This window comes from Grammomys surdaster, unplaced genomic scaffold (assembly GCF_004785775.1).
Source record: "Grammomys surdaster isolate TR1022 unplaced genomic scaffold, NIH_TR_1.0 125928, whole genome shotgun sequence".
In the NCBI taxonomy this organism is placed as follows: Eukaryota; Metazoa; Chordata; class Mammalia; order Rodentia; family Muridae; genus Grammomys; species Grammomys surdaster.
Window position 1 is genome coordinate 2,847,336 of NW_021620751.1, and position 15,743 is coordinate 2,863,078.

Genomic DNA, 15,743 nt, shown 5'->3' on the forward strand with positions numbered 1-15,743 from the left:
TGTGTGTGTGTGTGTGTGTGTGTGTGTGTATGTATATATATATATGTATATATATATTCATATTCATAGTCACCTAAGATATTTACACAAGAAGCTACAATTTCTCTTTTATGAATCTAAAAAAGTGAAGTTAAAAAAGCAGTAACACAATTAGAAAACTCTTTAGATCCCCTATAAAATACCAGTGCTGTCCAAAAGAACTCCCCTTAAAATAGAACTGTTCCAAAATTCTGCTATCCAAATGGCAGCCAGTAGTCCACAGTACTTACAACTTGACTTAAGAAGATACAAGTGTTATTTTTAGACAGGGTCATACATACTATGTAGGCGTGGCTGGCCTGGAACTCATAAAGGCCTGTTGGCCTCTGCCTTCCAGGTCTGGGATTAAAGGTATTCAACACTGTACCTGGTCAATTTTCATTGTTAAATAGAAATAAAACAAGTAGCAAATGGCTACCACATTAGATGGTGTAGCTGAACATCTTTGTCATTTTTTTTTCCTAGACAGGGTTTCTCTGTATAGCCTTGGCTGTCCTGGAACTCAATCTGTAGACCAGGCTGGCCTCAAACTCAGAAATCCACCTGCCTCTGCCTCCCAAGTGCTGGGATTAAAGGCATGGGCCACCACTGCCTGGCACCTTTCTCATTTTTAAACAAAGACAAACAGAAATAAATTCCAATTTAATAAAATTGTTAGCCAGGCCTTGGTGGCGCACACCTTTAATCCCACCACTTGGGAGGCAGAGACAGGCGGATTTCTGAGTTTGAAAGTTCGAGGCTAGCCTGGTCTACAGAGTGAGTTCCAGGACAGCCAGGACTACCCAGAGAAACCCTGTCTCGAAAAACCAAAAAAAATAAAAAAATAAAAAATAAATAAATAAAATAAAATTGTTATTCAGTGTTTGCTAGCATCTCTTTGTTAATGTAAAAACCTTTGTTTTCTGAGACAGGATCTCATGTAGCCCTAATCAAGATTAGCATGTTAACACTTCTGGTCTTCCTACCAACTCCCTTCCACATGTTGGAACTGCAGGCATGCATCACACCATGGCCTTTCCTTGTTTTTTCCAATATAGTATATAACTTGGACTTGGAGCAGGTCTCTGTAATGGTGGCCTAAAACCTGGTGCTTTGGAAGTATCAGACTGATGTAAAGGATCTGAATTTGGCAATTATGAGGATTTTCCTGACAGCATAGATTCTTGTGTTGACTGAGATGAAACAACAGGTCCTCCCCAGAGGCATTAGTGGGTTTTCAAACAATGTCCTAAAGGGCCTCCAACTCAAGGTTACTCTTCTTCAGCCTCTAAAGTTGGTTCCATTTTTCAAAACATCCTTTAATGACCACCCCCCACCCCCCCCCCACACACACATATAAACTTTTTTCTCAGAGCAGGGGTAGGGTAAGGGTCGAGGCCTATTAACTTTATATGGAAATTCAAGATAAAATTTACAACTAGATTTTAAAATAAAAACACTACACTAAATAAATGCACATGATACAACAGTGTTTTGTTGTTGTTGTTTTTTTTTGGTTTTTCAAGACAGGGTTTCCTCTGTGTAGCCCTGGCTGTCCTGGAACTCACTATGTAGACCAGGCTGGCCTCGAACTCAGAAATCTGCCTACCTCTGCCTCCCAAGTGCTGGGATTAAAGGCGTGTGCCACCATTCCCCGGCACAACAATGTATTAAAGGACTACAACCTTCTCACACATGGGGCCTAACTCACTGATAAAGAAAGTGCTTATCTAGCATGCAAAAACCAAATGGGTTCAACCTCTATCACCACAAAAATAAAACTCTAAGGCTGGGCACCACAGCAAATACTTAATCCCAGTGCTTTGAAAGCATAGGCTGAAGTCAAGGCCAGCCTCGTCTACAATAGTGAATTCCAGGCCGGCCTGGGCTACACAGTGAGACCTTGTCTCCAAAACAATAGCAGTTCAACACAAACCCCTCTCCATCCAAGTAGCCTACACACAGAGTAAGTACATCATAAAATAGCCAATAATTTCTGTATCATCTATGTCAGGTAGTAACTACATAATGTCAAACAAATAAATACACACTTACCTGAGGGACTTGGAGCAGGTCTCTGTAATGGTGGCCTAAAACCTGGTGCTTTGGAAGTATCAGACTGATGTAAAGGATCTGAATTTGGCAAATACGAGGATTTTCCTGACAGCATAGATTCTGGTGTTGACTGAGATGAAACAACAGGTCCTCCCCAGAAGGCATGGGCATTAGTAGGGTTGTTTTCAAACAATGTGCTAAAGGGCCCAAATGGTAATGGGGCACTGAAGTTGGGAGCAACAGGCTTATTTGCTGGATGTACTGAATTCTGACAAGCACTTTGTGTACTTAAGGTCGAAGGTAGCTGGACAGAGGAGGGAACACTATGAGGTCTTTTAATGTGATTGACATTGAGGACTGCAACAGATGAATTCTGCACTGGAGCTGGATTCTTGTGAGGGGCAGCTGTGCCATGAGGGGGTGGTCTAATAGCAGGGGTTTCCATCTTAGGAGGCTGGGAGCATCCCATTTGTGTTTGAGGCATAGGGTACGTCACAGGCGCAGTAGAAGGCACCACCACTGGAGCAGAACTTGTTGCTGTAGGAGGAACAGTCATTCTCACATCCGGGGAAGGAACCTGAGACTGCTGAAGAGAGGGTCTTGGTTCCTGAGGAACAGATCCCGGAGGCTGCTGCTGAGTGGAATGACCTGATGAGCTCCCAGAAGAACTGCTGCTGTGTGTGGGTCTATTGTTTGCAGTTTCTACTACTGGCGGACTACTTGCTTCCTGTTCGGAAGAAGATGCCCCTTTATTTGGGGATGCTGATCCACAATCCAAAGGGCTATTTCTAGAAATCCCTCCTGGCTGGGCTGGTGGCGATGGGGAAGATGGGGATGACACTGGATAGTGTTCTTTGGCAGTAGGCATAGGATATGTGGCGTTTGTGGGTGCGGTGCTGTTGTTGCTTGCTGTAGTTGTGACTGTTGTGGTTGTGGCATTGGATGTCTTCACAACTGTGACAAAAAGCTGCCTTCTGACTGAAGGAGAACTTGGACTGCCATTTGAAGTTGTACCAGGCACCGCTGAAGCTGATGAACTGGTTGTAGCTGTTGGACTTGAAGTTAAAGAACCTGCTGAATTCACCTGAGAACCACTGCTATTCTGATTGCTATGGCGAGGCACCATGTGAGGCTTAGGCGAGTTAGTAGCTCTGGCAGGGCTCAAAGGCCTGACAGGAAAAGGACCCCAAGTGGATTGAGCTGGTGGAAAAGTACCTCCAAAGTGGGTCATGGGCAACCTTGGTGGACGGATCTGCTGGAAAGTCTGAGCAGCAAGCAAAGCATGTGCAAACTGTGGAGCAGGATATGCTAATGGAAGAGAAACTGGAAAACCAGGCCTCACATTATTCACGGGGTTCTTAATGGTTTTGTGAGAGGATGCAGAAGAGATTGCAGGAACAGTGAGTGCTGTGGCAGTTTGAGATGTTGATGACAGAGCTACAGTTGTCATTTTAATTCCCATTAAGGAACTATTAGCAGCAGTGGTAGTAGGTGCTGATGACCCTATTTTGGAATTTGCTGAGGAGCTTTTCAAACGATTCTTTGGAATAAGTTCATCAATTTCTTTATCTGGATCCTTGATCAAAGCATTGATCAACTGAGTTGCTTGTCTTGTTGATTCAGTGCCACCCCTGCATGTTGATCAACAGATAAAAACAAATGCCCCCCAAATTAGCCTTAATTTTACTACTTCCTAGTAATATAGCCTATCATTCTAGTATAGACATTTACACACATATGCATGTGTAAACACACAGGAAACAGGTAAACCAAACACACACACACACACACACACACACACACACACACACACACAGATAAACCGAAGAGTGCAACAACAATCTTCTGATAAATTTTAGGCATTCTTCAGAGCATAGATTATCTTGAATTAATGTTAAGCTTCAGAAGACTGGTAACTTATATTTCTTTTTTGGTCTGTGTGTGTGGAGGCATTGGCAGTCTATCATAAACTAGCTGAGTACACTATCACTAACCTATGCTACCCATCTTAAGTGACTTAACAAAGTAAAGATGATTTCTGTCCATGTGTGTAACTGTTTAGACAGTTGTAAACCACCACGTAAGTGTTGGAAACCAGGTGTTCTGCAAGAGCAGTAAGTGCTCTTAACTCCTGAGCCATTGTCCCAGCCCCTATTTTATTTTTTTAATGAAAAACTCATTTTCCCATTGTTTCCTTAGACTAAGATGTTGTTTCTCCCATTGTAACATGAATCACCATTAGGAAACCAATTATACACAAAAGCTTATGTGGCCTACAATAATATTATAAAGTTAAATATGTGATCAATAACTAGGACTGGTACTCAATGCCATTAGTACCAGCAGAAGGATGATCTTTGAGTTTCAGGTCAGCCTGAGTGACTTACTGACAGCGGATCTTAAAAGAAAAAGAGGAAAAAGAAAGTAAGCCTAGAGTGGTGGTGCAAGCCTTTCAGTGTAACACTCAGGACAAAACCTAAGTTACATAGAGAAACCCTGCCTCAAAAAAGCTGATGAATATTTAAAACAATTTTAGTAAGAAGTTGGAATTGTAGCTCATTGGTTAGAATTTAGGATCAGTCTTTAACACTGTAAAAATCAAAGAACAAAACACCAATGTTTAAGTAAACATGGAAAACATTACAACTAAGCAAGGGAAGAGGATCTGATCTTTATCCTAGTATCTGAGATAACAGTTTATTGCATACTCCTTTTTTTTTTTTTAACTGCATACTCCTAAATAGCTTCTTTATGAACAGTATCCCAATCCCTTGGGGGACAACCTCTCAAAACAAGTAAGGAATTCATCAAAAACAATGCCAGCAAGCTGGAATGTTGGCTCTTCAGGAAAATGCCTGATTAAGCTTACATATGGAAACTTTAGGAACGAAAGCCCAGAAAGGGTACCTGCTTGCCTTTTCTCTGGATTCTCCAAGGTGTGACAACCTTAGCTATTCGAGCAGAGGAAAAGGCAAGAAAGGAGGAAAAGGTGAAAATGAAATTGACTAAATGTCTCCTTACTTTGAAAACAAACCCTATAAGCCCTAGTATATCCCGCTTTTCAAATATAATATTGTTAGTATTTTGTTTAAACTCCACCTCCACAGTTATCTGGCAACACCCAGGTAGGCTTGCCCACTATAAAAGGGGCTGCTTGCCTCCTCTCTCTCTTACTCTCTTGCCTCTAGCTTCTTTCTGTCCCCTTGGCCTTCCCCCCTTCCCTTCCTGCTCTCTCCACGTGGTCATGGCCAGCCTCCTCCACTTCTCTCCTCTCTCTCCCCTTTCTCCACCATCTTCTCCCATTTCTCTCCCCACCTTTGCCCTCTGACCTGAATAAACTCCCTCCCCTTTAGAACCATTTGGTCTCGTGTTGTCTGTTCTAAGCTGCGCGCCAAAATTTAACAAATATAATGTAATATAATGTAATACAATATAACATAGCTATTTTAACATAGCTTTTTACATACTTATAATGTCTTTATTAGAGTATTTCAACAGACACACTTGAGTTTTCAGGTTAAATATTTACAATGCATCTAATGATTATATTACATTAATAAGTTCAAATTCTTTTAGGATATCATCTTACAACAAAATCTCAAAAGTAATTGAGAGAAAAAAATTTCCTGCTTTAAAATGTGTTAGAAATTTACTACTCAAGACTGAAGACAAATTTTTAATTATCTCAAATTTTCATAAAATTACTTAAAACATGTCATAAGAATATATTCATTAGAAGAGGATAATAATAATAATAATAATCCCACTCATATTTGGAGGACGGGATGTGTATATGGGGGATAAGGTCTCACTACAGAGCTCTGGCTGTCCTGGAACTCATTATGAAGATGAGACTAGACTGAAACTCAGGTCTGCCTCTGCTGAGACTAAATATCTGTATTCTAACTCTCATAAAATTATAATCTTTTAAATACATAAGAGCTGGAGAGATGTCTGTGATGGTTTGTTTATGCTTGGTCCAGGGAGTGGCATTATTTGGAGGTGTGGGCTTTATGACCCTCACTCTAGCTGCCTGGAAGCCAGTATTCTCCTAGCAGCCTTCAGATGTAGATGTAGAACTCTCAGCTCTGCTTGCAACATGGCTGCCTGGATGCTGCCATGTTTCCACCATGATGACAACGGACTGAACCTCTGAACCTGTAAGTTAGCCTCATAAGTCCTTATAAGAGTTGCCTTGGTCTGCCGGGCAGTGGTGGCACACACCTTTAATCCCAGCACTTGGGAGGCAGAGGCAGGCGGATTTCTGAGTTCGAGGCCAGCTTGGTCTACAGAGTGAGTTCCAGGCCAGCCAGGGCTATACAGAGAAACCCTATCTCGAAAAAGAAAAAAAAAAAATTAAAAAAAAAGAAAAAAAACGTTGCCTTGGTCATGGTGTTTGTTCACAGCACTAAAACCCCAACTAAGACAGAAGTTGGTATTAGGGACTAGGGTATTGCTGTGATCAGCATGACCATGTTTTTGTTTGGAAGAATGTGGATTTTCCGACTTTGGATTTGGAAAGCACTGGAATGCTTTAAGTGAGGCTTAATGGGCTATCCTAGAAGGAATATGGAAGAGCTTGTTGCTCAGAGTGGTTTAAAATGTGCCCAAGAGGTTTCAGTGGAGAAGAGTTTGTGGCCTAGACACTGTTTTGTGGTATTTGGAGAATGTGGCTGCTTTTTGGAGTTGTCTTAAGAGTCTGCCTAAAGCTAAAGTAAAGAGATTTAAATTAATTGCTTTGAAAAAGGAAGTCTCAAAACAGCCTGGTGTAAATTCTGCTGTTTACTAATGTTCACTCTTATGAAGAACATTTTAATGAAAAGAAGCAAGCTGAGAAAGGAAAAATATATAGTTGGAACATTAAAGGGGCACCCAGAAGTAAAATGGAGCTAAATCCTGTGTTCAAGGATATTAGATTGAATTAAGGAAGTAGTGACCTTGGGGCAAGATCCACCCAGCTAAATTTAGGTCCAGAAAGGTAGTGTAAGCCTTTTATCCCAGGAGGAAAGATAAGGAGATCTCTGAGTTCAAGGCCAACCTAGAACAAAGCAAGTTCTAGGTGAACATTAAATCCAGGCATGGTGGACCAAGCCTTTAATCCCAGTGTTTAAGAGAGAGGCATAGAGTTCAAAGTCAGTCTACAGAGCAAGTTTCAGGACAGCCAAGCTTAGGCAGTGAAAGAGTTAGAAAACAGAAAGCTAGTGAAAATGTAATAGAACACAAGAGTGGGCCATGTTCCAGCCCCAGTAAGCAGCAGAACTCAGCAGCTTTGACCACTTGGCTCTGGCTTTAGAGTCCAGAATAGAAGGGATTACTGGGATAAATGATGCTGGTTAGCTGGAGATAAGAAATTAGTGGTGAGGGTGCTGGAGAGATGGCTTAGAGGTTAAGAGCACTGGCTGTTCTTCCAGAGGTCCTAAGTTCAATTCCCAGCAACCACATGGTGGCTCACAACCATCTGTAACAGGATCGGATACCCTTTTCTGGTATGTGTCTGAAAACATAAAATAAATATTTAAAAAAAAAGAAGAAGAAGAGGAGGAAGAAGAGGAGGAGGAAGAGGAAAAGAGGGAGAAGAAAAAGGAGAAGAAACCAGCATCATTAAAATCTTTCTGGGAAGTGTCTTCTCAGAGCACAGAGGCTGAGTTCCAGATATTGCCAAGGCTGTTTCTCCTACTGCAGCAGTGTTTCATATAGTGTAAGAGTCACCCAGGCGGTACTAGTTTTGAAGGCATGAAGGGGTCATGAAGAGTAGTTTAGGTATGGCACTGAGAGACGCCATGGAAGGCCATTGGTGAAAGTTCAACCCTAGTTGCAGTTTTGGTCCAGGACTGAAGGGGTCATGCAAAGGAGTTGAGGCCTGACACTAAAAAGAGAGCCTGTGAGAGGCTTTTGGTGAAGCCTAGTTGCAGTGGAAGACCGAAGTGTATTGGAGATGCCAGTACCATAGGATGATCATCAACCGTAGTGGAGTGGATCAATCTGAGCTTAGAGTGCTACGGAGGGCAGAGCTGGAGAAGTGACGCCAGACCTTTGGAGGAGCCCAAGACATTGAAACAAGAAGCTGCCTTAAAACACTGAAGTTGCCTTGGAGACCCCAAGATGTTTGAGATGCCAGAGCCATAGGTATCTCCTGAGGAATGTTGCTAACAAGGAGTGAAAACAGCCCAGGAAAAGAACTTTGTTGCAGTCAACAAAGATGAAAATGGAGCTGGAGATCTGAAGACTGCTTTGACATCAGACTCAGAGATGCAGAGTTTGGAGTTGACCCAGCTGGTTTCTTGTCTTGATTCAGGGATTACAGTTAAGTGATTGGATGAAACTCAAAAAGCGATTTTTAACTTTGTTTAGACTGCTATAGACAATGGTGACTTTGGAAGTTAGATTAAATGTACATTTTTATTATGCTATGGTTACATATAACCCCCTATAGACTCAGGTGTTTGAACAAGTCTACGGGGGCCAGGGAGTGGAATGTGATAGTTTGTATATGCTTGGCCTAGGGAGTCAAACTATTTGGAGGTGTGGCCTTGTTGGAGTAGGTGTGTCACTGTGGGTGTGGGCTTTATGACCCTCACCCTAGCTACCTGGAAGTCAGTATTCTGCTAGTAGCCTTCAGATAAAGATGCAGAACTCTCAGCTCTGCCTGCAACATGGCTGCCTGGATGCCACCATGTTTCCAGCATGATGACAACGGACTGAACCTCTGAACCTGTAAGTCAGCCTCAACTAGATGTTGTCCTTTTAAGAGTTGCCCTGGTGATGGTGTCTGTTCACAGCACTAAAACCTCAACTAAGACAATGTCTTAATGGATAAGACTGCTTGCTGCACAAAGTACTAAGGACATGAGTTCAAATCCTCGACACCCACATAAGAGCTGAGCATAGCCCAGGTAAAAATGACTGTAACCACTGCATTATTTATGGAAGAGGATCCTGGCAACTCTTTTAGGCAATTCAACGACCAGTCAGTTTAGCCTAAACATCAAGCTTCAGGTTCACTGAGGGATACTATTTCAAGGGAGCAAGATAGTGAGAAACCACGCGAGGGGAAATTCTCTGGCCCCTGCATTGTCAGTGTACATACATATACCACGTACATGACACACACACATCAACACAGGCACACACATACACACTCTCCTACTCAAATGGTTCTTATTCTGTTGAGCTATAGTACAATGAAACAGAAAGAAAACACAGAACCAAAGCTTTACCTTATAGTTATTATTCGGTCTCCAGTCTTGTCCTTCTGCTTGTCGATATCTATGTGTGCACCAGTATATTCACGAATAGCATTGATATTACAGCCACCTCTTCCAATCACTCTGGATATCACAGTTGATGGAACAGATACTTTTTTTGACCTGTTTAAAAGTTCAAAGATAAATTAGTAAATTAAGACATTTGTGGTTATAATGAAAATAAGAAAAGTTTTACTATTAAGGGCTTAAAAAAAATAAATGGAGAATTGACCACTGCTAAATAAGCTTCTTATATTTATGCCTTTGTTTTTAAACACCTGGTAAATACAAAATCTCACTATGTATCTTTGGGTGGATACAAAAGTAGATTTTGGCCTGCCTCCAATGTGTTGGGAGTAAAGGTGTGAGCCACCACACCATCTTTATCCAGATAAAGATCCAGATAAAGATCCAGATTTATTCTTAATCCAGATAAACAAGTATAAGGTCCCTTTAATCCCAATAATCTGGAGGCAGAGATGGATCTCTGAATTCCAGGCTAACCTGGCGTACAAAGTGAGACCCTGACTTAACCTAGCTTTTCATGTCTTGTTGCTTTCCTGACTATCCTATTATATCCCTGTACCATACACTAGGTAGATAGTACTCTGCTACTGCAAATTCTTGTGATACATCTTAACAGGGATGATTAAAGGATCTAATTTAACCTAAAGTCCAAGAAAGACATTTTGTAGACACTTTTCTGTTTGGCTTAATTATTTCTAATGTTTTATCTGATATGTTTTATTTGATTTATAGTTCACGTGAGGGGGGAAAAGCCTTCTAGAAATTAAAAGAACTTAGTCTGCCAAGAGCTGGGAGTTGGTAACAGGAAGATCAGTGTTTATCAGTGGATACCAGGCCTGTGTGGGCTGTAGAAGAAACTCTCTCTGTAACCTAGGTTGGCTTCCAAGTCAAACTATCTTTTTTTTTTTTTTTCTTTTTTTGGTTTTTTGAGACAGGGTTTCTCTGTGTAGCCCTGGCTGTCCTGGAACTCTGTAGATCAGGCTGGCCTCAAACTCAGAAATCTGCCTGTCTCTGCCTCCGAAGTGCTGGGATTAAAGGCATACGCCACCAACGCCCGGCATCAAGTCAAACTATCTTATCTCCAACACTCAACTTCTTAGATTATAGGCATGAATTATCATGCATGACTTTGCAAAATTACAAGGACTTTTACATTTTATTGCGGGGCACCCATGTGTCAGGGAGTACACGTGGAACTAAGAGAACAACTTGGCATAAATGGTTCAACTTATGTGTGTCTATGAGACTGTTACGTCATGTGTGTGCAAATGCCTGTGAAGGCCAGAAAAGAATGTCTAATGCCCTGAAGATATGGTTATACAGGCAATTATGAACTTCCCCATATGAGTGCTAGAAATTAAAAGCAGGTACTCTCTGCAGCCCATAAAAATTACAATTTTATTTGTTTGCATGTTGTGAACAAATGAGGATCTCAAAACACTTGAGGCTGGCCTCAAACTCACTATGTAGCTGAGGATGACATTAATGACTAATCTTCCAGTGCTTCCATTTCCCAAGTGCTAAGACTACAGGCATATGCTTCCTGGCTTGGCACATTTATCTTCAAAATGGTGAGAGGTATATGAGCTGGGGAAATTGTTCAGTGGAAGAGCACTTCCCTAGCACCTGGGAGGCCCTTGGCTTTATCCCCATTGCTGAAAAATAATAAGGCCGATTGTTAAGTTTCTAGCAAGGTGATTAAAGAACACTTCATAAAGTCATAGTCTAGCTGGATATGGTGGCAATCTCAGAACTCAGGAGGCAGAATGTGTTGGTTTAAATAGGTTTGGCCCCCACTGATTCATGTGTTTGAATGGTTGGCCATAAGGAGTGGCACTTTTAGGAGGTGTGGCCTTGTTGGAGAGAGTGTGTCATTGTGGGGGAGGGCTTTGTGTACGTTTAAGCTCTGCTCAATGAAGAAGATGGTCTCTCTCCTCTTGGCTGTCTTTGAATCAAGATGTACAACTCTTGGCCCCAGCACCAAGTCTGTCTGCAAAATTGCAATGATGATAACGGACTGAACCTCTGAAACTGTAAGCCGGCCCCAATTAAATGTGTGCCTTTATAAGAGTTGCCTTGGCCTTGGGTCTCTTCACAGCAACAAAACCCTAAGACACAGTGGCAGAGACAGGGTCATCTCTGTTAAGTTCAAGAACAGTCTGCTCCAAGAAGAGCTCCAAGCTACCCAGAACTACAGTCAGATCTTGAGTTAAAAAAAAAAAAGTGTGTGTGTGTGTGTGTGTGTGTGTGTGTGTGTGTGTGGAGATTAGGGGGGTGGAGTTTGAGAGAATAAACAATAATGTGTTGATACAGGCCTGTCATTTTTATTTTTAGCATTTAGGAGGCTAAACCCTGCCTCAACAGTCTTATGTGGTGATCCATGCCTAGAAAAGCATTGAGTTGAAGACAGAAAAATCAGAAGTCTCAGGACTATTTAGTTCAGTGTGAAACCTTGTCTCAAAATAAAAACATAAAAATCAGACTGCAGACAGAATCATGAAGTGCTCACCTAGCATGGCAGAGGCCCTGGGTTCAGTCACCAGTACCACAAAAAGGAGTCTCTTGAGAAGCACAGCTTTTCCCAATGTTTATTCATTTTTAAAAACAGGGTATTAGGATCAAAGGCATCTGGCACCATGTTTTGCAAAGAATCACTTCGTTGGCATGTGAAATATAGAAAGGCTGTCTCTTGACCAGATCTTGGTTTGGGACATGATTGTGTCTGTAACCTTGGGAACAGTGTGAGGAGTCTAACTAATATAAGCCAAAAGTCACTCACCGCCTTACGACTTCCTTCCATCCTTCTTCCCTCTTTGGCCCACGCTTAGGACTTGCTACTGTTAACTTCCCATTTGGAGAGGAAAGAGGAGACGGACCAGATTTTGTACAAGTTGACAGAGAATTACTGGTCCCTTCATTGACAGTCTCTGACAATCTTTAACAAAGGAGGGAAAGTAAATTAATAATGAACAGATGGAGGAAATGTTAAATGATAAAGGTCATATGTTACATAGCATTTTGTGCAAGACCAATTAAAGAGAACAAATGAAGATCTTGTTTATAGCTTCTCTGCTAGTTCCCATATAACCAAGAGCCAGTTTTAAGAATATACCACAAAGGGGTAAATTTAGCAGAGCAAAATTGTAACACTGTGAATGTGCACATCAATACTTTTTCCTTTCTTGAGACAGGGTCTTGCTACACAGCTCACCCTGCATTGAAGTCAACATGAAGCTCAAACTGGCTTTGACTTGTGATTCTCTTGCTTCAGCCTCCCAAACGCTGAGACTACAGGCATGCATCATCATGCCCAACTTCACTATCGATGTTTTTCATAAGTTTAACACTCACAAAAAAAAAAATTACATAGTGAAAATTATTTATTTTCTCAGCATAAAATCTAAACAACATCTTAGTACTCTTTACCATACAAAAGTATTTGGTAATTTACTTGTCTTACAAGGTGTTTAACATGGCACCAGTAAAAGCAGAACTTGGAACTAACTTTATAGACGCCTTGCCCGAAATGGATTTTCTCTCCTCTTTTGGAAATGTAACAAGAACAGATGGCTGCTTCTTGCTAGCCACAGTGGTAGTGACCACAGCCGGCGAATGATTGTCACTCTTTCTGCTGCTGTTGCTGTTGCTGCTCTCGTCACTGCAGCTGGAAATCCTCATGTTGTCACTGTCCCCACTCTCACTGGTACTGCTGCTCTTGGACTCTCCATTCACTTTCTCTGGCTGACTGTATGAAATTGGTAGTGGATCATCAAATATAATTTGAACATTTTCTGGAGTAATTTTATTTTTCCTGTTTTTCCTCTTTGAGCTGGTTGTAGTTATGGTATTATTTCTTTTACCATGGGAACCTGCCAAAGTAGTCCATGTAGCAGATATTCCTATGGTAGTGGTGGTAGTGGCACTTGGAGGCTCTGTCAAGACTTCAGGTTCTTCTGGAAAAGCAGCAATATTGAGTTAGTCATTCACTGATGAGATTAATATGACAGACAGCTATAGAGAATATTTGGAAACAGTTGGGAAATATGCACATAAAACATGTATTACATTTTATAAAATGATTAACTTAAGAATAGTAATGTTACTATGGATACATAAAAAAATGTCATTTTATGGGAAATACTCAAGTATTTATATGTGGTTATATAAATATATATGTCTATATGTAAACAGATCAAAAAGAGAGGAGAAAGATATGAACCCAAAGATTTTAAACATCAAGAATGGAAGAAAATGTCTATTATCTAAGTAAGCTACTTAAAAGATTGAGTCAAAAGGTTTTTAGAATATAAGGCTAGCCTGATTTAAATATAGTAAATATGTCTCAAAATCAAAGTACTAAAAAATCCACAAAACACAAACAAACCTAAAAGCAAGGAATAGAAAACAGAAAGTCAAGGAATAAGTCAGTAAATGAAACAACCAGCTTGTCATCAAATACTTTTACAGAGTTTTATTATATATTCAAGGCTAGCCTTGACCTTCCATTATTTGGCCTGCTTCAGTCTTTGAATGCTAGGATTATAAACATGTATCACTTAGTTAAGATTTTTTCTTTCAAACAAGGATTTGAAAACAAGTAACCTAGGAATGACCTACCTTCGAATTCTGATCCTCCCGCTTTCTCCTTCCTAAATGTTGGCATTACTGTAGTCTGCCACCTCTCCTAGCTTAAAGAAATTTTCTTTTTAATTTTTTTATTACCAAGGATTATATTTAAGATCCTCCAAGAGCTACTTGCCTGGCATTCTGTTAAAATGTCTGAGACAATCATCAAGTTGTAAGACTGGACCTTGAACTCACTCTGAAGCCCACAAAGGACTTAAACATGATCCTTTTACCTCAGGCTACCACATAACTGGAACTAGGGCTACTAGGTGCGGCTAAGCACAGGATTTTGACTGCAGTCTCAAACTGGATGCTCAGATGGAAAAGAATACCTTCAACTTTGAGTTTTTCTTTTTCTTGAGCAGCTTGGAGTTCAAAGTTCTCCTTATTTTTGGCTTCAATTTCCTCTAATTTCCTTCTTTGTTCTTCCTTTTTTTTTCTTCTTTTCTCTTTTCTCTTTTCTCTTTTGGCAGCCAAAGCCAATCTTCGACTTTCTTCCCGTAACTATTAGAAAAATAAAAATAAAACATAAATGCAACAGTAGAGCTTACTTTGAGTAAAAGTAGGCATTTAACATCATTTATTAGAAGGCATCTGCCGGGCAATGGTGGCGCACGCCTTTAATCCCAGCACTTGGGAGGCAGAGGCAGGTGGATTTCTGAGTTTGAGGCCAGCCTGGTCTACAGAGTGAGTGCCAGGACAGCCAGAACTACACAGAGAAACCTTGTCTCAAAAACAAAACAAAATAACCCCCCCACAAAACACTGCATAATGATTATTTTTATATTACATATGTAATATATGTAATACCCTCTCCTTTTTTGAGGCACTACATAGCTTTGGCTGGCCTTGAACTCGAAATAGACTGGCTTCAAGTTCAGAGAGATTCACCTGCCTATCTTTCCTGAGCATTGGAATTAAAGGTATGTGTCATGTACTTAACGTACTGTTTTTAAGCTAAGGTCTTCAGTTAAAGGCTCACCAAAGTTAACAGAGTGAATATGAGGCCAATCTAAGCTACACTTCAATCCCTGTCTCAAAAGAAAAGTCTGGGATATAGCTCAGCAATGGAGTACAAGGCGCCAGATTGTAATCCTTATTATCACTTTAAAAAAACATGAATAAAAGTGTATCTGATTTTAATGAGTAAATGATAAAGACATATAATTTCTATGATTTAAGAAATTTTAAGGGTTGGAGAGAGTTCAGGAGTGAGAGGTTATACTACTCTGGCAAAAGACCCAAGTTTAGTTCCAAGTAGCCTTGTTTGTTGGCTTAATCACCTCTAACTTGAGCTCCTGCAGGATCCAACACTTTCAGCATCCCCTCCTCATGCCACAACACCAACACACACACACACACACACACACACACACACACACACACACAGAGTAATAAGAAGTAGTAAAGACAAATCTATGGGAAATATTTACATTAACTTAAAAAATGATGTTACACAAACTTCCACCTACTCAGGAACTTGAAGGAAGACAATAAGACAATTGAAATACTAAACCAGATTATATAATATATCCAGATTGTTTAAAATCTGATCAAAAAGTACTGAGGATACAGAACAGTGACAGACTGCTTACCTATCCACAAACTAGACTATCCACAAGTAGAATGAAGCCAGGCCAGGCAGGGAGAGTGATACAGACAGCCATAATGTTCAACTTACTCTCTCACTCCCAAACTAAAGTGCTATTCCCCCATCTCCAGCCCTTTAACATCTTTTGAGAAAGGATCTAACTAGCTACACAGAATACAAGA

The 15,743-nt window shown here is 40.7% G+C and overlaps 1 protein-coding gene across 5 annotated transcripts in view; it reads right to left on the reverse strand.

The window, feature by feature from the left end:
* The window catches only part of Ankrd17 (ankyrin repeat domain 17), a 134,260-nt gene that overhangs the window by 12,154 nt on the left and 106,363 nt on the right, over positions 1-15,743 (reverse strand). For all 5 annotated transcript variants that reach the window (XM_028752657.1, XM_028752655.1, XM_028752654.1 and 2 more), the window contains 5 exons: positions 14,303-14,474; positions 12,850-13,297; positions 12,124-12,279; positions 9,291-9,440; positions 2,074-3,704 (listed from right to left, as the gene is read on the reverse strand). In XM_028752657.1, the coding sequence (XP_028608490.1) occupies positions 2,074-3,704; positions 9,291-9,440; positions 12,124-12,279; positions 12,850-13,297; positions 14,303-14,474 (2,557 nt within the window). The remainder of the gene's footprint in view (positions 1-2,073; positions 3,705-9,290; positions 9,441-12,123; positions 12,280-12,849; positions 13,298-14,302; positions 14,475-15,743) is intronic.